The sequence below is a fragment of the Perna viridis genome, chromosome 12 (genome assembly GCF_037379345.1).
Source record: "Perna viridis isolate PV_CMFRI_1.1 ecotype Kerala chromosome 12, ASM3737934v1, whole genome shotgun sequence".
NCBI classification, from domain to species: Eukaryota; Metazoa; Mollusca; class Bivalvia; order Mytilida; family Mytilidae; genus Perna; species Perna viridis.
In genome coordinates this window covers 15,632,409-15,657,603 of record NC_142456.1, presented here as the reverse complement: position 1 = coordinate 15,657,603, position 25,195 = coordinate 15,632,409, and the positions used below count along the sequence as shown (strand labels likewise).

The 25,195-nt window shown below is 34.5% G+C and overlaps 1 protein-coding gene across 2 annotated transcripts; it reads left to right on the top strand.

The window, feature by feature from the left end:
• Positions 1-541: 541 nt before the first annotated feature.
• Positions 542-7,587, top strand: LOC148601434 (uncharacterized). 2 transcript variants are annotated; one of them, XR_015917154.1, is made up of 6 exons: positions 542-1,026; positions 2,918-3,034; positions 3,559-3,709; positions 5,291-5,373; positions 5,813-6,583; positions 6,792-7,587. XR_015917154.1 is itself a non-coding variant. In XM_088555480.1 (5 exons), exons 1-5 carry the CDS (start codon positions 741-743, stop codon positions 6,457-6,459), a joined length of 1,284 nt encoding a protein of 427 aa, XP_088411606.1. In that variant the 5' UTR covers positions 542-740; the 3' UTR covers positions 6,460-6,714. The 2 variants fall into 2 exon arrangements, 1 of the variants encoding a protein (XP_088411606.1); XM_088555480.1 differs by lacking the exon at positions 6,792-7,587 and having other exon boundaries at positions 5,813-6,714.
• The last annotated feature ends 17,608 nt before the right edge of the window (positions 7,588-25,195 follow it).

Here is a 25,195-nt window from a genome sequence, read left to right as displayed (position 1 = left end):
CTCACATGTTTTATGCATATGCGCGTGTATATATACAAAAGTAACAATACTTTCAATGTAAAATATCGAATGCGCGTATTTATACATATTCGTTGGTTAGGCTAACCAAAGCTAGGTACAAGAATAAAATACGCGTATATTGCGTATAAATACGTGTATATCTACTCTCACGTTTTATGCATATGCGCGTATATATACATGTATATGTAATTTAAAAAAAGGACGTATTTACTATTAATGCGGATATATTCGCATGCATAGCAACAATACGTATACTTGTTTCGATAATATACGCGCACATGTATATATCATCGCCAGTGACTTGAACGGCCACTCGTACATATGTGTAGGGGATATTTTGTTACCTGTAAAAAGTAAGACTATGCAAACAAGAAAAAGAAATTACAAGATTACACGTGCAGAACACTTTGGCATTTCCCTAAAACAACTATTTAGCAATAGGTTACACACATGCACAATTTGAATAATGGCATGTTTTTGATAAATTCCAAGGTCAGATATTACATCCTGTATTGTTTTATCTAGGTCACTTTACACTCTCCCTCCAGTATTTCGTTCTTATTAGGAGTCGTTCTCTTATCTCAGAAACACAGTAAATTGATCAATATCTGGTGTTGGAAGATATCCTTGTTCGATATCTCATTCTGTAAAATTCTTAGCCACCTGGCAATCTGTTGACGGCGTATAACTTAGAAACTGCGAAAATCAATTCGTCATTTATGGAGCACGTGGACCTTGTGATTCGAAATGGAAGAATTATCGACCCAGCAAATAATGTTGACTTTAACGGAGATATTGTCATTAACCATGGCATAATTCAAACAGTTGGAATTGATTTGAAAGTAGATGCTTTAACGGAATTCGATGCAACAGGTTGCCTAGCAACTCCAGGTTTAATCGATTGTCATGTACACTGTTATGAGCATGCTACTCCTCTCGGGATTAATCCAGACGAAAGATGTTTGTCCAGAGGGGTTACGACTGTTGTTGATGCGGGAAGCGCGGGTAATTTTTTTAACAATAAGATACGCTCTAACCCCTTTGTCGGGCTTCAGTGACTGTAAATGGAACTCATGGATTGATTAAATTTTTAAACGCAGAACAAATACTATTGACAAACGTTTAAATGTTTCAACGAAAAAAAAAACCTTGAACAGGGCCCTTAAGTAAAGGTAGAAGAGTACAAAAGCATTAAATTTCTTAAGCTGATATTGTCTACAACAAATTGTCATGTATATTTCAAGTGAAACGCATTGTGCCCTTCAATTTAAAATTAAAATGGGGAGATTTTAAGTATTCCTGTCTAATTCGACAACCGATGATCTACCATATTGTAGAACCATTGCGCAATTATATAGTCATTTGTCCTAGGCTAGCCATATTTGAATGGGGACAGCATGGCTAACCGAGCGCCAACAACTCAGCCGATATAGAAATCCTCGCGCAATTATGCCTTTATTGATTAACTTAACCATTTCAAGTGGATTTGCATTACATTTGGGGATCAACAAATATTGGACTCAGGAGCGGATACAGGATCTTAGGTTGGGGGTGGGGGACATTAATAGAATTAAAGAAAATTTTGTGGGTAAATTTTAGGAAAAATGCAAAAAATTTTTTTCAATTCGAGGGGGGCGGCACGCCCGTCCTTGGATCCGCGCTAGGGTCTGACTAGAACCGGATAGATACGGATATTGAAATGGGTAATTAATATATTGGCATATTTTTATATTCTGTATTGATCATATCTTATTGTTCAATAATATATGACAAATAATGACGATTTGTTTGATATGGTAAAAGGGATAATATATATTTAATGGGTTGTGTCTATGGGAAACAAAGGTACATGACACGGGTTGTATTCTTGTTCCGTCTTTTGAATTTCATTTCAAATTTAATAGCAATCGTTAGGGGCATCAAATAGTGTCTCAACATATAATGCACTGATTTATCGCTGAAAAAATCCCTGCATGCTGAATGTTTTATAATTATAAATCTACCCCTGACTACGACAACCCATGCTTGCCAAATTTTAGGAGAGGGGTGGCGTACGCCCGCCACGTCCCACCTGAATCCGCCCTTGGCCAGGGGCGAATTAAAAGTAGAATAGTGCAGGTTGTCAAGAAGAGTAAGTAAATAGTTTTGGAGAGCAAATTCTTGGTTATTTATACCACTCCTAAATGAATTAGGTATTTTGAAAATGATTCGCTTATAGTATGTTTTACTAAAATCGACATGCGCATTGATATACTCGTTTTCTTTTTTACTCCCTATCCCAAGTTTGCCAATTTTGTCCACCACGCTCCTGCCTAAATCAGCCCGCATATATTGATCAATCAAATTGAAAAGCAACTACTCTGATGACCATTATTTTTTTTGATCAAATTTAATAGATATATTAATATATATTTTGTTTTTATTTATATCTCGTCCTCAAACGATTGTTAAATATTTTGACGGATTCATATCAATACGCTACACGTTTCACATAAGCTCGACAGAGTAATATCCCCTTAGTTAATGTAAGGGAAATAACGCTAATTGATAAATGAGTATTTTTTCTTGTTCCGTATATTATAATATTATCACCACCGTGCTAAGAGTAAGAAACTAAAATATACAAAAACAAAATGACGATAAAATCAGCCCTTTGCAACAAATGTAATATTGTAACTTTAAGAATTATCGCACTTCAGCACAAGAGGTCCGAAAATCAAACTGTTTAAGGAAAACAATGAATCGAAGTTGGCAAACATGTATGCATAATTTTGCTTTGCGAACAATTTTCTTTTAAAATAGACGATTAATTGTATTTATAACTTCATTTCAATTAACATTAGTACGCACTCGCAAATACTAATAAGTAGTTCTTCGTCTGTATTTTTGTCTCTAGGTGAATCAACATTTAATGGCCTCAGAAAGTTTATTGCTGAAAAGAGCCACACAAGGGTGTTATGTTTTCTTCACATCGCGAAACATGGATTAGCAGCTTCTGGATGCTCAGGCGGAGGTAAAATATGTTTTACATATTATTACTCTCTTAGATTCACGTGTGTTAATCATAATATCTCATAGCTACATCTATTCGATCCTGAAACAAAATTAAAAATTAATAATAATAAAAAAATGATAACTTTTCTTTAACGTGTCCAAAAGTCTCACAAGGATTTAAAAAAAAAAAGAACAAAACAAAAACATTACACCCCACCAAAACAAAAACACCAAACAAACCAAAAACACAAACAACAAACATAAAACCAACACAAAACAATACAAAACAAAACAACAAAACAAAAAATAAAATTAAATAAACAAGCAAACAAAAAAAAAAAGAAGAAACAAAACAAACAAGACAAAACAAAACAAAAACACATTTATAGAAGCCCATGATAACAGTATACATGTATACCTTGCACGCATATTGATATTCAGTTTTGTTAATGTATGTTCTGGGATGTAATCCGGGTATACACATGCATTAATAAAGAGGTTAATTAAAGCAGATTATCGTATTTGTATACTCTCTTATTTTAGTAAAGGGAGGAGAAATAGATTCGCTTAACCAAGTTGACGTAGAGTCATGTGTTAAATGTATCGAAGCAAACAGAGACATGATTGTTGGGGTTAAAGTTCGCCTTTCACATACTATAGCGAACGAGGGCAAGAGCGAGGAAGAGGCGTATAGGTACGATAATTCAGTTAGGATTTTAAATTAATTTATTACACAGCAGACGTATATAAAAATTTGCTCAGGTCACTGGAGTACATGGAATTTATCCTTATAGTTTTATTACCTATTATTATTTTCTAATTCAAGTTAGACCAACTTATTTTTCCATTCATTCATTGCATGTAGGATCTAACAACACGCCATTCTACTTTGTATTCTGACGATCTTTGTCGTTAGCCAATCAGATTTCAGCTTTCATTTTCGTAAAAGCATTATTCACTGGCAAATTCCGAGGATTCTGAAAGGTTCTTCTGAACTGAATAAAGGCGTTTATAATATCACATATGCAGTGACTAAATGGAAAAAATAATAGAAGAAGGAACAGATATGACGAAACGCAACAAATGCACCATCGTATAACCCCTATAAAATAGCAAATGCAGAGATCACCAAAAGGTCTTCATTAAGTGTAAACATACCTTCAAGTATTCTCTGAAAGGCTCCGACAAATAAAGAAATAAATTCCACGGTAACAGGACGATGACACTTCTTCAAAATAATCTCCCTCGTGCATGTCCGGGCGTCAAAAGAATAGTCCTGCAGCAGCGACTAAATAGTGCTCTGAAACCTAGCCGAGGGCTAGGCGCTCTGCCCACATAGCAACTGGGATGTGTGCCCCAGGTGGTGGAATGGGGTACTCTTGGCGTGTTACATGCTGGGATTGTCAGGCTATAATAAGGAAAACCTGACCGCAAACCATTGTGGTGCACCGTGTTGGGAAAGATGCCACGTTCCTCGGACTTAAAGAACCCTGCTGTGGTATTAGATAGCAGTAGGCACCTTCGCACTCCGCCACAGGAGGCTAAATTGCCCGACCTTACCCATCCCTCCCCTTTTTCTAGTGGCAGTCAAAATTTGTCCACCCTATTATCCTTGTGTTCCATCCCATTTTTCATTTAATAATCATTTCATGTTCATCGCCTGAATATAGCTGAAATATTGCTCTCGGGCGCTAAACCCCAACAATCAATCAATCAACAATCAAAATAAACTAAATAGTCAAATAACAACATAAGGACACATAACTAACATTGTCAAACAATATTGACATTAGGGCGAAATAATTAATTTCTACCAAAGAATCATGCTGCAAGCGCAACAGCCAACTTGGAAATATGTGAAAATCATACAAAATAGGCAAAATTAGATTTAAGAAAACGAAAAATCATTATAAAACTCGTGTCTTTGGTCAATTACTCGTTAAAATAATTCAATTTGATCTTGAACTTGATATCACATATTGAATCGTGCGATGAAAACCAACGCATGGCCAAAAATTTACATAAAGATTAAAATAAATAAATTGTATATTTCGGTGGAAATAATAACATGATAGTACGACGTTTCCAAATTATAGAAACATAAGAGAGTTCAGTCGAATATGAAAACATCAATTCAAGTTACTTAAATTAGATAAATGCTTGTTACCATATCATATTAATTATCTGATTAAAGCGTAATAAGAAAAGTCACTATGTATACTTATCTTTACTTTTTTTCGATTGGTATGTAAAAAACGCACTTACTCTTTTCCAGACGATCTTTGGCAGCTGCAAAGAGATGTAACGTTCCACTGATGGTTCATCATTCTTTTTCAACTGTTCCAACACAGTCTGAAGGTAGCAGCATAAACATACATGTTACAATATAGCTTTGTTAACAGTAAAAATAATAAATAAGTTCGGAAAAAATAGTGAACTTTGAATCTAAGCAATTAAAGTATTTGATATTTCAACTACAATAGTCTTGAACACCATAGTAAATAAAAGAACTGCGTCCAGCACAATATTCGGTTCGTTACTAGAGGACGTTCTTGTCATCCATGGACATTTGTTAGCAAGCGACCGAGACGCAAAGTGTTTGTTAATCTCTGTAAAAATATTGTCCTGTCCTGTATTGAAATATAACCAATCAAATAAGCGAAAACTCTCCGGAACGATTTTTAAACAAAATCGTTAATTTTTCTATACCTGAGTAGATTCCCCGAAATTTTGAGACGTAAACATGACTAAGAAGGATACTTCGACCAATATTTTCGACTGTTTTATACTGTTTCAGGTAGTACAGCCAAATTATGCTGTCCACGTGACATGCAACCTGGTGATATTTACACTCACACATACCATGGTTTCGATAGCTCAATTATCGAAACCGAGAGGAAAAAAATTCATTCTGACGTCATCGATGCCAGACAGAAAGGGGTACTTTTTGACGTCGGCCACGGACAAGGTGCCTTTAACTGGACGGTTGCCGAAATTTGTGCCAAAGAGGGCTTTTGGCCGGATATTATCGGAAGTGACTTGCATACCGGAAACCAAGACGGACCTGCATACGATTTACCGATAGTAATGTCGAAGTTTCTACATTTGGGAATGACTTTATCAAGTATTATTAAGGCTACAACAGCAACTCCCGCTCACGCAATTAAAAAATCAGACTCAATAGGTAGTTTGTTGACAGGAAAGCCCGCTGATGTTACAATTCTAAAAATAGAAGATGCCGATATTGACCTTGAGGACTGTGTGGGTCAGACTCGGCGAGTTAAACAACTTTTTAAACCAGTTGCTGTTTGGAAAGGCGGGAGGCGGTTTAATATCACTAAACCTACGTTCTTTCCAAATCTTGAAGCAAGAGCAAGGGATGCAAGACAATGGAACGATGCACTCATCAAAGATTTGAGCCCCTCTTCCGATAATGCCAAGTAATAAACGAATGCAGCTCTAGATTCACACACAGAATATGAATACTAGTGTTTTAGTCTTTGAATTACATTTACTATTATAAGACAATGACAGCATTTTACAATGTTAATACAACTCAATTTTATGGGTAAGTAAAGCAACGTGCTTAGATGTGTTTGCTTAATCAGGGTACACTACTAGTCAAGTAAAACTTTATCAGCATGCACTATTAATGTCCACATGAAATATAAAAGAAAATTGCCAATTTTTTAGAGCTAGGATTATAGAGTTGTTATTTGTTCTGTTATAAATGACAATACTAGAAAAAAACATTGAATTCAAGGTTTATGTTACAGAACTATCTCAAACTGGAGTGCTCTGAAGGAAAACGAAGTTTAAAGATAGAGATGTCTGATTCAAAGATGTGTTACTTATCTTAAGTCGGATGTCGTAGACTTTGGACAATATGTTAGTTAGCCAGGTTGTCTCATATTTTGAATTTCCGTATTTGCACAGCAGACAATTTCTTGCCAGACTTAAATCAGACCCTCAATTATTTTAGTCGTAGGTTAAATTCGATTTTTTACCTAGGAAAAGTGGGACAAAGTATACTTCACACTTAAAAATCGCCAAATAGCATGCATACACTTTAGTTTGGGTAATATATGGCAAAGGTGAACAAAAAAAGAGAAAGATTTTGATACATTAATGTCTAACGAAAAATGTTTGAAAAATGATCTGAAAACTGGAAAATAAACCAAAACTGATTTAATAATGCAATGAAATGTTCCTGTTCCTTTGTTATGCCAAAAAGCATATTTCTATACAATCGTCATGGACATAAACGTACCTTCCATCTACGTGCGACATCTCGTTGGATGGTCCACAATCACATTCGAATGAAACCACAAGCCTTACCTCTTCAAAATTTACATTCACAAAGAATACCGGTGTTTGCTCATACTCACTTAGATATAAACTTCTTGCCATCGTCCTAGATATTGACAAACACAGGGCTATTTAAACCTTGGCATCCTTGAAAATGAAATAAAGAGCGACGTCCATGTTTGAAAGTCGATCTTGGTAACACAGGATCATATGCTATCAACCTTGGCAACATTTTTAAAACATAATAAAATATTTACATTTGAAGCACCTTCATTTTTCAAGGACTGGTCAGTTTCACTCATGTCCTACAATTTAATCATAAAAAGCTATCGTTCCACCTTCAGCTTGATGACTTCAAACCAAACTCAACTGGCTGTAACTTTGTCTGTTCCTCTTTGCCATTCATTTTTAGCCGTGTTGATCGTGGCATTACTAGTGACTTGAATATTGTTTTGAATGTTTCACTATCTTTCGAAAGACCCAAAAATACCATGAGCCCAATCAAATCAGCTTGAAAAAATATCATAATTGAGGAGTACTATGAAAGTACTATTGTTTGTGGGGTACCAATTTTCGTGGTTTTCGTGGGCGAGCCAGTACTGTGAAAATACCGTAATTCGTGGATACCAATTTTCTTGGATTAGGGAAGATACAGCAGTTCGTGGATTCTTGAATCTTGAATTCTTTTGAATTGGTTTTGAGATTTCCAGTATACACATCAATGGGAATATCCTTTTCGTTGGGACCAAATTTTGTTGTCTGGTTTACCCACGAAAACCACAAAAATTGGTACCCCACGAACAATAGTACTTTCACAGTATATACGAAAATGGGCTAAAAGAAAAAAAAAGAACATGAAGAGGTCGAGACCCTTTCTGTAATTGTATAGCATCTGTAAGGTCATTAATACTCGCTCGAATCCCGCACTTAGAATTTCACCAGTTTTAAAATCCGATCCGCAGGTTGAAAACTTTGTCAGATCTTCCTGACTTTGATTTGCCTAATTCACTTCGGAACCCAACATGTCCTCTCTCCACCTTCCAAATTAACACATAGAAATGATAATAATTGGGCAACCGGAGCACCCCCCCCCAAAAAAAAAACAACAAAAAACAAAAAACAAACAAAAACAAACAAACAAAAACAAAACAAAACGAAAACAATAACAACAACAACAAAAAACACACAAACAAATAAACAAACACCGAATTAATTTTTATTTCGTATTCTGAAAGATTTACAGATCACACAACCAGCCTCAATTTATCATTCGTTTGTTTCACATTTCCGGTTTTTACCCTGATATTGCCATTTGTTATACACAATTTCTTTTTGTGTTATTCATTTCGAGTACTGCCGAGATTTTATCGGTTAGGTAATTTTGTTACTACCCTTCATAGACTCTTTAATAGGTTATTGTTATTGATTTATGTTAGAGATGAATGTATGGCGTTTCCAAAATACCGATCTGCATACCAATAGGACTTAAGTACCAGTCCATATAAAATCCAGACACTATTCATATTAAAGTGAAAAAAAAACACCGAACAAACAATGCTTCTTCAATCTACATATGCTATATTTTTATGTAACAGTTGTCCTTCCCATATTTATATCTGTACTTTTGAGAAAATCATACATTTATCTCCCATTAAAATCAAACAAATCAAACAAAATCAAGAAAAATAACTCTTGCAAAGTACTAATTTTATGTACTATCAACATGAATTTTATCTCAAAAGCTCAACAACCTAATGAAAAACTACGACTGGTTCTGCGGTCAGTAACTGATTCTGACAAAGAAATAAAAATGTATCTTATATTGCCGAAAAACCTACCTGCCGTTCAGGATATGAAAAAAAACACATGGTATAGCATAATACACTTATGATATGCGGAGGTCTTTTAGTGTACTTTACTTATTATCAATATAGATACCAAAGAAGGCAAATTAAGTGGTATAGAAGTAATGCTGAAATTAAAGCTCGTAGCGCATAGTGTGATATATTCTCACACCAAGTTGTTGATATTTGGTTGCTAGTGTCCCGAAGTGTCATCATACATGTGTCTGTGTGGGACGAGGATTTCCCAAAGTATATGTGTTTCTGTGTAACGAGACTAGAGGTACGGTATTTGAACTTGTTTGTGTTCAAAGTAATAGAAATTCTCGCTACATTTGAAAAGGTGACATGCACCGCTTATTTACAAACGAAAATACCATCGTCCATAAACTGAATGAAATAAAACGTTTTTACTAAACTCCCTTTACAAAACATGTCTTGACATTCCTGTTTCTGAACCTACCCCATAATTATATAAACTTGTGGCCATCATTTTGGACCTGTTTGTGTTAAAGGTCAAGATGAAGAAAAATGATAATTTCTTCCACTTCCGTTTGTCAACAAAGGTATAGATGCAATTGATTTGGCTATCATCCTCAATCACAAAAACGTCACAAACAAAATTCCTCCGTATATCAAAGACAAATCAATACGATAATTTCATATTCCTGTACTTCACCTATTGCATCAAATTTTTTTCAACTATAAAAGGCTATTGCGGAATCTCGAGATTGACGACTTCAAGGCTAAACCACCTCACTGTTCTTGCAAAAACTTTCCATTTCAATTACGGCCCTTCCGGTCACGTAATAACGGGAAATTTAAATATCATCGAAAATGAATTTTTCCGTAAGGTCCTTGCTAAAGGTCCTAAGTACCGTGAATCCCGCTCCATAAATAGGAATTATAACTTTAGAATTCCTATGTATGCCGTGGAGGACTACGCAAGAAAATGAGAACAAGAAAACATTGATTCACTACCCGAGTGGGTAAAGGCTGTGAGGTCTTTAATTTTGAAACGTATGAAAGTTTTAAGTAAGCCATTGTGTGTCAGTACTATATAAGTTTTCCAAAGACCCCGATGTAGCAAAAACATTGTCTATTATATATATGTTGTTTTGGCAAATATGTTGTCGTACCATCAGACAAAGCCCAAAACAACATTGTTTTTGTCTGCAAAACGTATTACATCAAATGTTTATTATCAGATGTTGACGTAGAAAATAATAGCAGTAATGAGACCTCTGCTACAGCCCTCTCCAAAGAAGAGATAGTGGAAAACAATGAATCTGTGCTATCCGATTTTGGTCTCTCTACCAAAGACGATCATTGTAATCTACGTCTATGTACTGGATTCTTAAACTCCACAAGAATCCATCCAAACAAAAGTATATAGCTGAATCTGCAAATTATACCACCAAATCGCTCACAAAACTTCTAAATTCTATACTTACAGCTGTCAAAAGTCTCAAGTCCTAACAAGGCACTTGTTTCTACCGTAGTGGTATTAATTCATTGTGGATCTTGAAAAATTCGAAAGATCTTCTTGAAAACCTCAATTCAAGATTATTATCAACTACAATAGCATTAAAACCTATGCTTTTTCAACTCTTTATACTTCTACTCCCCATACTTAGTTAAAATCTAGACTCAAAGCATTATACACGTTGTTACTAAAAAAAGACGGTACACCTAGATACAAATATATAGTACGTCGTAGAGATTCCTCATACTTTGTAAAAAAACAATGCCAAATCATCTTCCAAATATACTGAAGAAGCTTTCTTCAAATTGCTGGAATTTTTTATCGACAACATATTATCCAGTGTGGTGGACGCGTTTTTCAACAAACGGTCGGCATTCCAATTGGAATAAATTGTGCTCCTCTACTAGCTGACCTATTCCTTCACTCTTGTGAGGCTGAATTTATAGCTGATCTGCTCCAAAGGAAGGAGCAACGCTTAGCTAGTTCTTTTTATCTCAGTTTCCGCTATATAGATGATGTATTATCGTTAAACACTTCTTGATTCGGGGATTTTATACATCGCATCTTTCCCAAAGAATTGAGATAAATGATACTACAGACACTATGAAGTCAGCCACGTATCTAGACCTACACTTAGAGATCAATGGTAAAGGCAAACTGTTGGCCACATTATACGACAAATGCGGTGACTTTTCATTCTGTATTTTCAACTTTCCTTTCATCTGCGGCCAGAACCCTTCAGCACTTGAGTATGGAGTTTTCATGTCACAACTCATACGTTATGCCAGAGATTGCTGTAACTACACAGACTTTTTGTACCGCGCTTGATTTCCTACAATTAGGCTTCTGTAACAGAGTTATGTTGCTACAAGATTGAAGTCATCACTACAGACAGACGCTTTATGGTCGTCATCATGAACTCGTGGATCGTAAAAGGGTGTATCCATCTTATACACGTTCGTCTGCTTCATACCTTGACCTATACGGTGTATCAATTTGCACTATGAGAACCGATATGTTCAACGTGCCATAGTTTTCCTTTCCTCTTCTTCCCCAGACTTGACTTTTTCTGAGCAACTCGGCCGGTATATCTAGAAAAGCAAAGGACGCTTACCATACAGGTGCACCTGGTCCATACTCCCAGTTTTTAGTGGAGTCCGAGTTGCTCAAATACTTTTGTTACTTTGTATGTATTATTTTTGCCATTTTATGTTCTTTGTTGCGTGTTTCATGTGTCTGTTTTCCTTGTCTGTTGTCTGTCCCTGAATCACATTCTTTGATTTCCGCTAGAATCTTGGTTCCATTGATTATTCCTAAACATTTGTTTACTCAATCTCAGTATTAATCAAAAGATACTGTCAAACTATTTAGTCTAAAAGAGTTTTTAATAATATCTTCCTCGGCTTCACAACAATTCCAAATATCACATATCATAATTGGGATGTGCGTACTAAACCTTTCATGATTTCTACAGTTATTGAAATTCAAGTAAAGACCATGATAAAATGTTCCTGACACTGCGTACTTGTATATTAATATCATCGGATGATTTTGGCTACAAGATATCTGTAGAAATTGTCCAAGATAAACAAAATATGTATTCCAAGTGTCCATATTCCCCATACCTCACCGCTTCTTTTCCAAAAAAGCTCCTTTTTCGAAACCCATTCCACCATATCCCGTACCTCATTGCTCCTCTTCGAAATCCACTGCTCCATTTCATATACCTCATTGCTTCATTTCGAAACCCATTGTTCCATTTCTCATGCCTCATTGCTCATTTTCCCACCCCATTGCTACACTTCAAATGTCCTATTCCCCATTTATAACTATAATAACCACACAAGTAATAAACTCAGGGTATAATGTCTCGATATAAATTTATTAGCATTTTAATGATAAAAACATGATTTTAATATCATAATAATGTAATATACATTAATTATGAATATGTTCCTAACCAATTCTGGTTCTCCAGTCCCGTTGCGTATAACCCATTCTCAATTTCTCGATTGCCCAATCACGTATACCCCATTTTGAATTACCCTATTCAGATGCTATACACAAAACAAGCTGTATTATGTTGATTTCAGTTATCCAGTGTGTGTGAACCCTTACAGATAGTGTACATGTTCTTTCGCCTGTAATAAATAATATATCTTCATCTTCTGTGGATTTTGGTGATTTATTTAAAGAGTAATCAAGGGAACCAAGGTTATAGCGGTAATAAAAAAAATGCAATCCAGAGACAAAGACCAGATATGGAAAACAGAAATACACAACAAAGAACATAAAGTAACTAAAATCAAACATACAAAATAACAATGGCAAATGAGCATGTAGATGTTTTCGTTTTTATGTCCCTGCTTTATGTATTTGGCATTTTTTACTTTTGTCTTGTACAGTTTGTTATGTTTAGATAGGTTTTCGGTTAACCAAGTTTCAAAATAACTTAAATAAAAGTCCACATAAAAAAATAGACACTGCCAGTTGTAAAGTGATTCATGGTGTAGAAAAACCCACCAAAGAAAGATGCTTTTTTAGTCACAAAATGATAATTATTATTGTATTTAGATCTGCGCTTTTGAGAAAATCATACATTTATCTCCCAACTAAAATCAAACAAAGAACTGTAAACGATAACTTTTGCAAAATGCTAATTTCATGTACAATCTATATAAATGTTATCTCAAAAGCGCAACACCCAAATGAAAAACTAAGACTGGTTATGTGGTCTATAGCTTCTTCTGAATAAGAAATAAAAGTGAGTTCAGTAGGTTTTTGACATGCATGAATCACTTACTGTTTGATTTTTATAAAGTCTGCTACTTAAATTGATAATATGCGATTTTGAAAAGTTTCGAGAAGTGTTCGGTTTAGACAGGTTTCTCTGTATCATACATTCAAGATCTATGAAAGAGTTAACATATGATTTGTCCAGCGACGTTTCATTCCGTATCACATTCAAGTCCATATTTTGCAAATTTAAGTGATTGTCACATAAACAGCAATTGTTATGATGGGCGTTATTGATATTCAAAAGTCTTAATCGTACAACGTAAGAGGTTGGAATTCTGTTCCTCCACACCCAAACCTCTATCTTCCGAGCGCCATACTGCATAACGCTCGTTCCGACGTTCTTTGAAATCGGAAGAATTATAGTAAACTATTTTCCATTTAAAACGTTTTATACAGTTTCTTTACCATAACACGAGAAAAGGTGACTAAACTGAAGAAAAACAAATGACCTATCTGATGAGAAACGCAGCAATCCAGGAAATCCTTTGTAAAAACAGTTAAAATGAATTTCATCTTTGGTTTTTAGCTTTTTGAGTGTGCAATTCCGGTTGATAAGATTACGGATTTTAAAATTTGCAAAACGAATATATCAAATTAACCAACGGATTGTCTTTACCAACTTTAAGATCGTTTTGTCAAAAATATATTGTATTTGTTGTTTTAATCTAATAATTAAATATTGGAGAAACGTGAATAAACCAATGATTCACATACACAAAACAGTAGCAGCACCTGTGTAATAGTTATCATAATACAACACATACGTTACGCTAGACCACAACAACTCGGAATCCACTAAAAACTGGGAGCATGGACCAGGTGCATCGATAGGGTGAGTGCCCTCTTCTTGTTTAAAAACAACCACCGGGTTGCTCATAAAGTCAAGTTTGGGGTAGACAAAAGAGGAAAGGAAAACTATCACACTTTGAATAAATTGGTTCTCATTGAGCAGATTGATACACCGTAAAGATTTAGGCATGAAGCAGACCGAAGTGTGTCAGTTGACTATAATTGCAAAGTCAGTTTGTCTGTTGTCATGTATGTACAGGTAGAAGTCTTGGGATGAGGCAGATGAAGGTTGGAGTTCAGTTTGCTGGTTTGCAAGTTTGAGTCGTCTATCTTGACTTTCATTTATAGGTTGCATATTTTCTCGTGGCTTGTCGTCTTTATCTTGAATCTCATTTGTAGGTTTTTATTTTTCTTTCGACTCATGTCAACTTTATGTTGACCGTCATTTGATGGTTGTTTCCTTTTCTAATGTAGCTTGTCAAATTTATCTGGACTGCCAACTGTATAACTTTTTTTTTTTTTATCTCTACTCGCAAGTCATCCATATCTTGACTTTCATTTGGAGGTTTTGTTCTTGTGGCTTATTCATTGAGCTGTTATTTCTCTCTCGTCGCTAATTAACATAATGTTGACTTTTCTGTGTAATCAGTTCATATTATTTCCAGAGTAACATTTCGAAAAGTTTGTGTGTGGTATTCTGTAAAAAAGTTCATCTAATGTTGGTGTCGTTCGCATAGTATTGAAACTTAAAACACCAACTAGAGAACAAGCGTTTGATATTATTTTATTGCATTTATAATTTTTCTTTCAAGTATATATTTCCAATTTTCGTTCTTTTTATGAAATGATGTATTTTATTTTTGTTCATAACATTGACATAGTACAGTGAAAATTGTCTAAATCGAACCACTTTGGACTTCAACATTGGTTCAATTTAAGGAGGTAGACCTAGAGTAACAGCCGCAACTCTTACAAATCATTAGAATGCTTGTATTCACCATTTAACCAAAATCTCATGTAAGCATCAAAGTAACTTGGACTGATTTCATTCTTTTTCGAAGGAAAGCTTGAAAGGCTTTGGTGAAATTGAATATGATATAAATATATCACTGATTTCTAGAGTTATATCCCTTACCCTAGGTCTACCTCTTTAAACATTAAACAGTGTTCAGTATACCAATGCTCAAACTACATGACATTGATAGAAAAGGATGTTAAAAAAATCTGGTTTAGACAGGTTACACAGATATTCAGTGAATGGTTTAGACAGGTTTTCTGGTTATTCAGGATTTTGTTTAGGCAAGTTTCACGTATCTTTATTCGTACAATATCTTAATAAAATGAAACATCTTTTCATTGATATCTTTATTTCAGTATATTCAACAGAAATAATAAAAAGACAAAAAGTTAATTCCCAGCTGTGTATCCATAGCCATCATCATGATAAAAACCAATACCTTTTCCATTACATGCGCTGCAACATGATACCTAGGGACGACACTAATAACAAATGTCGTGTAATTGGCATCATGGACAGTAAATTGCCTCTGATCTGCTGATATTACAATCGGATTTCAATCGAGACGGATTCCATCTGTGTCTGAAGATGTTATAATAAAAGATATATAACTTTCAAAGGTAAAATCTGGGACATGAATAGTGTGATGACTTTGATATTGATCAATGCCAGGTATAGTCGTCATAAATGCATCAGCCAATGTTATGTTATCGCGTACGGTATTTCCATACAACTGAACCACAATTGGCGACGATGATTCAATAAAATCCACGTTGTCATGATCGAGTTCTGTACAGACTTGTGATAGCAGTGGAATCGTTGTAATTCTTGTTGAATGAATAGCTACAGAAGTATATGTATATGCAAAAGTTCTTATTAATCCTCTAAACCATTTATTAAACAATGGGATGACAAAGAAGGAAGAAAATTCTGTTGTTGGAATAACCATCTCGGTGATGTGACTACATCCGGTACTCAATAAATTCGCACAATCATTTCCAGCATTAACAGCAACAGGATTTGATGGCAATATCGAGGTTCCACTCAAGTCACAGTTTGAACACATTATTTGTGCAGTTTGAAGGGTATCAAGGGTGAAATTAAAACTAGAATTGTTTTTGTAAAAGCTATTATCAAAGAAGACTTCTCCTAAGCTTCGTGCTTTAATATTTATCAAGGTATTGTTAAACTATGTTGTTACACCAAATAAACTGGTGTAGTTCTATAAGCTGGTATGATATATTCACGTCCTAGCATACATGTTGGTAATACCGTAAATATATCGCTAGATAAGATTCTATGATTAAATCCGAGAACAATAACTGGGACACTACAGGTACTACACAATTAATTCCCCTTGGTTTTCGTTGTATAGTTCCAACTTTAATAGTAGGTACCTTCCACATTTTTTCATATTTTTACTGGTAACTTATTTGCTGAAGTTTTGCCTCTAATTGGTAGAAAATAGGTTCAAATTACATGGGATTTTTTCATTAATCAATTCTGACTAAAAGTTGTGATTTGGTTCAGTGGAAGAAGGTTAGAATTTAGGACTTTTAACTCAGTTCATTTGTCATGTTTACCCCATCTCCGAATTATATGTATTGATTTCAGAAAATGATGGTAAAATTTTCTACAATTTATATATAAAATCCTGTTTGTACATATCTTTAGGCCAGAGAAGTTTTATTCAGTTTGCGCCTGTGGAATTTATTTAGTCTGCTCAAATGTGTATATTGAAATGCACTTGAAAATTAATTGCGGTCTCGTGCCTACAGTTTATCAAAATGCCTTTGTTGCTGTAACCGGTTGTCAGGGTCATCATTGTATTGAAGGTGTAAGTCGATGTTTCGTTTTCTCTTATATCTATCGAATCTGCATGACTGTTGGCTGGTGATGTAACATTACATGACCCATTGGAATTTAAACCCATAATGAATACGTGCTGGACTTTTCTTCGGCGATCCAGAGTTTTTGTGAAAAGCAACAGTGACTCGGATCTGGTCTCTCCTGAAACAATATACAGTTGAAGACTATTGTCTTTTTGGATTTCAAAACAAAGAAGAAAAAATCCAAAATATATATATACAATAGATAACAGAGGAACACAGAAACAATCAGAACGACAAAAATGATATTACTGGGTTTTAAAAAGGTTGCCTTTTAACGTACTTTTTCAATTATGTTATTAATTAACCATATTACCATTATTTAATGGTATCGAAGTAAATCGTTTTAGAAAATTTTTCTTGACATTATACGTGAAACAAAATGAACGCATTTGATACCGTTTTACTTTTAAGTAGTACTCGAGCTAAGAATCATGCAAATTCTATTCTGTTATAAGTGGTACACCACAAAAAAAAGGCTACACATTTTCACTTTTGTTATTAAAGTGAATAGGTCTTTATGATGATATGTATAATAATTCATTCCAATCTGACTGCTCTTAGGAGATAATTCACATTGAATATCAAATGGTTTCTACAATAATTCAGTGTCATTTACGAGTTGTCTCTCTTTATTTTGAACTATACAGCACATTCTATCTAATCCATATCTCTAATGAACGAGGGTGCTATGGAAATCCACGTTATTTCCTGATAACGTAAGCATTTTAAATGAACTATCAAAAATTAAAGATGTAGGCTTTCAAACCATGTATCACATTTTGCATGAATCTTAGCTGGAATGCGTCTTAAAGTTTTTCAATCTAAAATATACCACCATAAAAGGCAAATAACATAAAAGTAAGTAAGCAGACATTTCGATGTCATACAATGTAGAGAAAAAGCAACATCTTGTTCTCCTCACAAAATATCAAAAGCGAAACAAATGTGATACTGAACAAGCATGTTTATAACTAACACAGGTCTGTTATTCATAGTCAATACAATATCGCTTAGTGTACAATGTATATAAGTGTTTTGAAGGGGAAATAAAGACAATCAGGAACCGGAATATACCCCTAAAGATAACGACCAGTTTGTAGAAACAGACATACACAAAAAAGACCTTAAATTACCGAAAATAACACGTACAAAGAAACAGAACCTTAACTACTCTTAAAACTAGGAACATGGACCAGGTGCACCGGGAGGTCATCACTTGTAAACCTTCTCTTGACTGATTTTTTTCCTCCCATTTACTGTTGAGAAATGATATGTTTTTACTTCACTGTGTTTGTACTGATGTTTGTTGTATTGATTCCTTGGTCCATATAGACTCAGACTTTGGTGGTCATAATGATTTCGCTTGCCTGGTTCATAGTACTATTGTTTTATAGCTCCATACCTGCCCCGTATTTTTCTTCCATGCCAGTACTTTCTTTTTGATACAGACTGATACAATTTATTTTGTCTGTATTGGCATCTTTTTTTTTTATACCTTATGGTAAGGTTCATAGTGGTACTTCCTTTTGGGTTCATGTTCATACAAGCGAGGTTGCTTTTTTCTATACTGACCAAATCTCTTTTTTCCATAATGATAGTTCCTACTTTCATTCTATCTGAGTTATGGATAATTTTTCTATCCATAGAATGTTTGGGAGTTCGAACATTCTTGAAGTGGTTGGATGGTGATTGCTGAACAGTACGGTACCTAGTCAAAGCTTAAGAAATATATGTAGTATGCTGAGATCTATTAAAAGGGTTGTATGCTTAAATGACTTAGAGCTGCTTCATTTAAAATGAATAAGCATACACAAGTAAGTTTTTGTATTACTGATACCGTTTCGTATTTAACTGGAACCCATGCTTTGAAATTTTCATTGGTATTAGATCACTATAATTTTTAGTTTTAATTTTATATCCTTTTGATCTTAAATATAACCTTCAACCAATTTCTTCGTTCTCTTCCAGTCACTATTTCAAATGTCAATGGAGTATGAAGAAATAAAATGAAACCACAATTAATGCAATCACACATAATTAGAACAATTATGGATCATAATCAAGTAATGTTCATGCAACAAAGAGCATCTGATAAAATGTAATCAAAATTACCTTCCATGTTGTTGATGATACTTATTAGGAAAAGTAGCTGTGGTGAGAACATCTTCACAACTTTATCACATTGCTTTCTTGTCCTGATGATGTATATATTTCACCGAACAAAGTGGGCGGATCTGTATGTTGAGGTGTATCTAATTATATAGTTCCTATCTAAGTAGCATATATCTGTTTCGTACATTGCTATTGATTGTTGACCTATAGAAAGTTTTTTTGTTCAACTGTGTAAGTTACATGTATTTGTTTTAACTGTCTTTAACAAATATAGCTACCATGCTTCGAGAGGAAATAATCCGATACGTGGCGTGAATTGGCAGTGTTTGATACACACCCTTACCTTTTGACATTGTAAAAATTCAGAACAATGTTATTAAAAGATATATGATACCTTTACAATTCGAATATTAAAATAGATACTACGGTCGTTGTCGGTGGGATGTCGCTATTTGCAATGTCAATTTTACTGAATGAGTATCAACGGACTTTCAATTGTTTTGTGAGTGCATTGTCTAATTTCACACATCGATAAATTCTGAAAGAAATCTTTTAATTTTAATATGTATATTTTCCTTACTGACATAGTATAAAAATTGTTTTTATAGGATATAGATTTCGTGTTACTCTTTATCTAATAAAAGGCAATGTATCAATCACATATTGCCTATTTCTTTCTGCCTTCTGTAAGATACAAATGTATTGGAAAGGCAGGATGAATTTACTGAATAAAATATGATGTTTAATTCAAAGGTTTGGTTCAAACCCAGTGCGTTTTATGTAACTATTCTATTACTTCTACGTAAAGCGATCGGTATGTTTAATAGTGCCGTTGAAATTCAAAGTTTAAACTATTTTTGGCATGCAATCACTGGAGGCACAGAACAACCTCTAAAACGCGCATCGTTGGCTGAAATGTCACTGTTCTGCAATTGAAAAGATAACAAAAATGCGCAATTTCCTTTAAGAGATTTTTGTATGCATAAATTACAGTTACGAAACATCTTTTTCAATGCCCGACAAAAGCTGATCAGTAGAATTTTACGCGTGACATGAAAATAGAAAATAAATTACTATGTGTTGTCTTGAAATGATGCCAAAAAAAATTTTCAATATCCTGTAATATATTTTTTACTTTTCAATGCCCATCTAAAGCTGATAAGTATAATTTTAAGGGTGACAAGAAAATATAAAAAATGTTGTCTTAAAATGATTCCAAATTATTCTTGTTATAGTAAATTATGAGCCGCAATGGAAGCAGGAGGTTTAGCGCGTTATAAGACTTCGTTAAACACACCTTTCATTTTGGAAATATCTGTACCAAGTCAGAACCATTGCGTAGGTTTCCAACTTTCCGGTGCGGTTTTAACCGTGATATTGCCTTTTGTTATATAGACTTTCCTTTTGACTTTTCGTTTTGACTAATGCCTAGATTTGATCAGTTCGGTAATTTTGTTGATACCCTTCACTCCCCATTTTTGGATATTTATTTGTGTACAAAATGTGTTATGTGCTGCAAACAGATTTTTTTGCGATGGTCTTTTTGGTGCGCTAACTTACTTTTGTTTTGTAAGCATGTGTTTGTTTTGATACCCACTTAGATGAACAATATTGTTGAAGGTGAAACTCCCAAAGACAGTGATTTATGGTAAAATGTGGCATTGACAATATTGAATAACAGTTAACGGTACATTATAACGTTAAATTACGACTGTTTTCTTCCGCCGCGTCTTCTAAAAAATGACTAACACACAAAGAAGACATGATCAACTATTTATTGTCATTCGGATAATCAATTCAAATAAAATTAAACTTCGATAAATGAAAGTTTGTGCATGATAAGAAAAGGAAAAAAAAACCATATAGTTTAACCAAGTCAAGTCGTATCATTTAATTCCGAAACCAGAAGTACAGTAAATTTTTGTGGTAAAAAACTTAAATTAAAAAAAAATGGACGACTTACATCTGTATGCAGATCAGACACTTCAAAAAATAACATATATATTTTAGCGTGCGGTACGTGCCAAGAAAAACGGTTTATAGACAATTTATGTGTTTCTGTTAGTTCACTTAGAATTTGCATTATGTTGTTCATAAGGAAATAAGTAAAACAGATGTGAATTCTAAAAACAAAACTCTGTTCATTTAAAAAAAAACAACAAATAGCCAAGTGCTATAGAAATACTTGCAATCCTTTACCATTAACGCGTTGATGGGTTTTTTTGTCTATCGTAGTGTAAGATTACGTCTTAATTTTTAAGAAACATCGTTAGGTAACAAAGCATATTTACCTGTGCAACAATGAAACAACCCTATCTAATGAAATAAAAAAAATACATAATAAATCAACGCAAGGTTGTACTTATCATCCATACTCGAACGTTTGGTTTCAGGCACTAAGCATCTGTTTTCTACGGAGCCCTAATAGGGACATACAAAGTAAAAAATAATATTTTGTGCGCACTATATCTTTTGTGCGAATTATTAAAGAGTTGCAGAAGATTTGTGACAAGTAAGCTATACAAGTCTAAAAAAAAAAGCTTAAATGCGTTCGTTTAGAACATAAGCGAATAAAAATTGGGTAAGTTTAATGAAGTAAAAGTAAAGATCAACAAAATACATTTTGTTATGATAACCTTTAATGCCAATGATTGACCTTTCATCTCACCCGTCAAGAGCTGCATGAGTGATTTTGGAGGTTATAAAAGCCTTCATTACAACAGTGAAACCTTACTCTCAAGGCAAACATAAGTTATATCTTATAAAGTGTACATTGTGTTTTTTTTCAAAATAATTACATTAAATAAAAAGTAAAACCTGTAATTAATTTTCAAAAAAAAGTATCATTACATAGTAATTTTCATATAGGATGAACTCTATGTCCTCAGCTCGTCATACTGGACTTCCGGGTTGATTCAGGCAATTATACACAAAACTTTCCCAATATGAAAATCACTACGTGAAGATACCACAGTATAAATCAATCCAATCCAAGCAATCGTTAAATGTCACAACATATGTGAATTTTGAAATTGTATTTGTAATCAGATGTTTTTCTTTAAATCAATCATTTTAATGTCAAATCAATGAAACATCTTTGTTTTCGGTGTAGCCATCTGTACCATGAAAACTGATTTGTTCAACGTGTCATAGTCTTTCTTTCCTCTTTTGTCTACCCCCGGACTTGACTTTTTATGAGCAACTCGGCGGGTGTTTCTAGAAATGCAGAGGACGCTTACCCCACCGGTGCACCTGGTCCATGCTCCCAGTTTTTACTGGAGTCCGAGTTGCTCATTTGCTTTTTGTTGCTTTGCGTGTATGATTTTGGTTGATTTGTGCTCTTTGTTGTGTGTGTCTGTTTTCCATGTCTGGTCTGTCCCTTGATGGCGTTCTTTTGATTACCTCTATAACCTTGGTTCCCTTGATTACTCTATCTCATTTATTCTTTAATATTCCTTCATGCTCTCGTGGTTAATACAAGTAGGTGAATCCACTACGGTAAAGTAAAATTAGTTACCCCTTTTCTTCCCTTAGTCAAAGATCTGCCTGACTGTGACAAATGTACTAGTACCTAAAGGGGGACTTTGCAGTCCTCAAATGAGAAATAATTAATCTTTTCCGTCATATACATTCTTAAGTGGCTGCCGATCTTGAGGTCTTCCAAACAGTGTGTGGATTTTTCTTTAAAAAATAAAACTAATCATATAATGTATCTAAAATAGGGGAATGTTTTTTTCTGTTGTGTGTGTTTTTTTTCAGAAATGTGCTCTTAAAAGGCGTCTAGGTTCTTACTTCAAACATTTCACATTTGTATATGCTGTCGTTTTTAAAGGGAAAGACCACCTTTGCATTAAGTTGGGCTCTTATGATAAATCATACCCACGTAAACAAAAATAAATAACCTTTAATGGAAAATGCACTTTTATAAAATGCTCAAGGCTATGCAAAGTTTGAAATCCTTGAAATATAAGTGGATAGCCATCTTGCAGAACTCTCCTATCTGAAGGAAGATCATAGCCAGATTTTATTGATTTTTACCGATAGCTTCCGGTTGACTCGTGACGTCACTAAGTCGGTTTCGTATTGATACAAGTACTGCAAATAATATGTAAACAAAGAATATTAGGTAAATATTTCTATGATCATGTTTATCTAATCACAAAAACACGATGACTTGTCAAGCTTACGACCGCACGAATGATTAAAGAGAAATGTTCTAAAAGTTTTTTTTACCAACAATCTGGTCGCAAATCCCATTGTTCGTCGATGATGTCTGATCTTTGCTTATACACGTTGTGCCTCAATCTCTTCTATTTTGGGTTGAAATTATAGGGGAAAAGTCCGAAATTTGCGATTTCGTCGGACATCGTAGTCAATTACCTTTTTACTTTCACTTCACAAACCGACCTCGTGACGTCACAGTTCAACCGGTCATGGTGGCGCCCATAGGCGCGGGAAATTCAAATTTCCTAATTTTAAATTTCGATTTATTAATTAAGAAAAGGAAATTAATTTGTTTCAATTTAATTTTTATGAATATTTAACAGATTATCTTCGATATTTATGACGTTCACAACAACATGGTCTTTCCCTTTAACTACTATGCTATGTCTGTCATGCAGTGATAAAACCTGCGTTTTTTGTATGCTGTTGCCCTTTACTATTGCCTGCAAAATTGGATTAGACCTAGTTGTCTCACGGCGGTCGACCCTCTCCCGAAAAAAATGGATGACCCCAAAATTTATTCTTCAAGTTACCACCACTTGTGTCTTTATTTTCTCCGATGCAACATAGGCAAAGTTGGGAATCAACAATTCGTAGTGTTCAGTGATCGTAATTGCCTCCATCCGATCACGCGGTAGCATCTTCCAGAAATTTCCGATAAGCAAATTGGAAGACTTTTAAGATAGCAATAGGTAGTATCTAGTCACATCGCCAATGCAGTACTACGGCTACTTACTCCGGCTATTTTTACTGCCGGTTTTGGTCAGACTATAAAGCTATTGTACGTGCTTCTATTGTGCTCTTTGGAAATCAGCTGATTGTCCTTTGCACTGGAGTGGCTGTAAACCGTATTGGTATTTAGCCAGAATTGATGCCAGGAATTCTATAGTTCCGCTTTCAGTTTTGGAGAGCAATCAAGAATAGCATAACCGTATTTTATCTTTTAGAAATGATTGTAGAAAAGTTTGTGTTCTCCAATGAAATCTGTAAATAATTTGTAAAATTTAAAATGGGGAAAACCCGTAGCGAAGTTATGATTACCGCCCACATGTTAAGACATCGTGTGCACTTTCAACAATCATTTGAAATACAAGGAAACAGATATAATCAGTCTGCCACCTACCAAATTATACAATGTAAGATTTCGGCTGATATAAATTTTCAATTGGACAAAAATCTGTATCTGTCATGATTAAAAATACTTACTGTAAGTGTCACAATATCAAAGAAGTTAAACAATATTGGAATTCAAAAATATTTAATGCAAAATGCAAATAAAACTAGTTAAAAGTTATCAAGCTCCACGCAGCAGCAGACGTTCCTTCCGTCTCTTACTAACCACTGCAGACAGGCCTTTCGAAATTCTCGGACACTTTCCAAATGAAACGTAGTATGAAAATCGGATGACGTCGCGTAAACTCATTCACTTTTTTCCCGACATTGAAAGATTCTTGCATTTTCTGAGAGGGGTGGCTGCAGCGTATGGAGTGAATTTCGAACGTCAGACGCTGTTTCGGACCTTGAAAGTTATGCCACTTAAATGAAAATGAAATACAATGTATATGAAAATGTAAATTCACAACAGAAATATCTACTTCAGTGTTTCGTGTCCAGCACTGCAGACCTGACAAAAAACACTTATACGATCTTCTACTATGGAAAACAATTTTATATAGAGGTATCGTATCGTAAACCATACCTTTTAATCTAA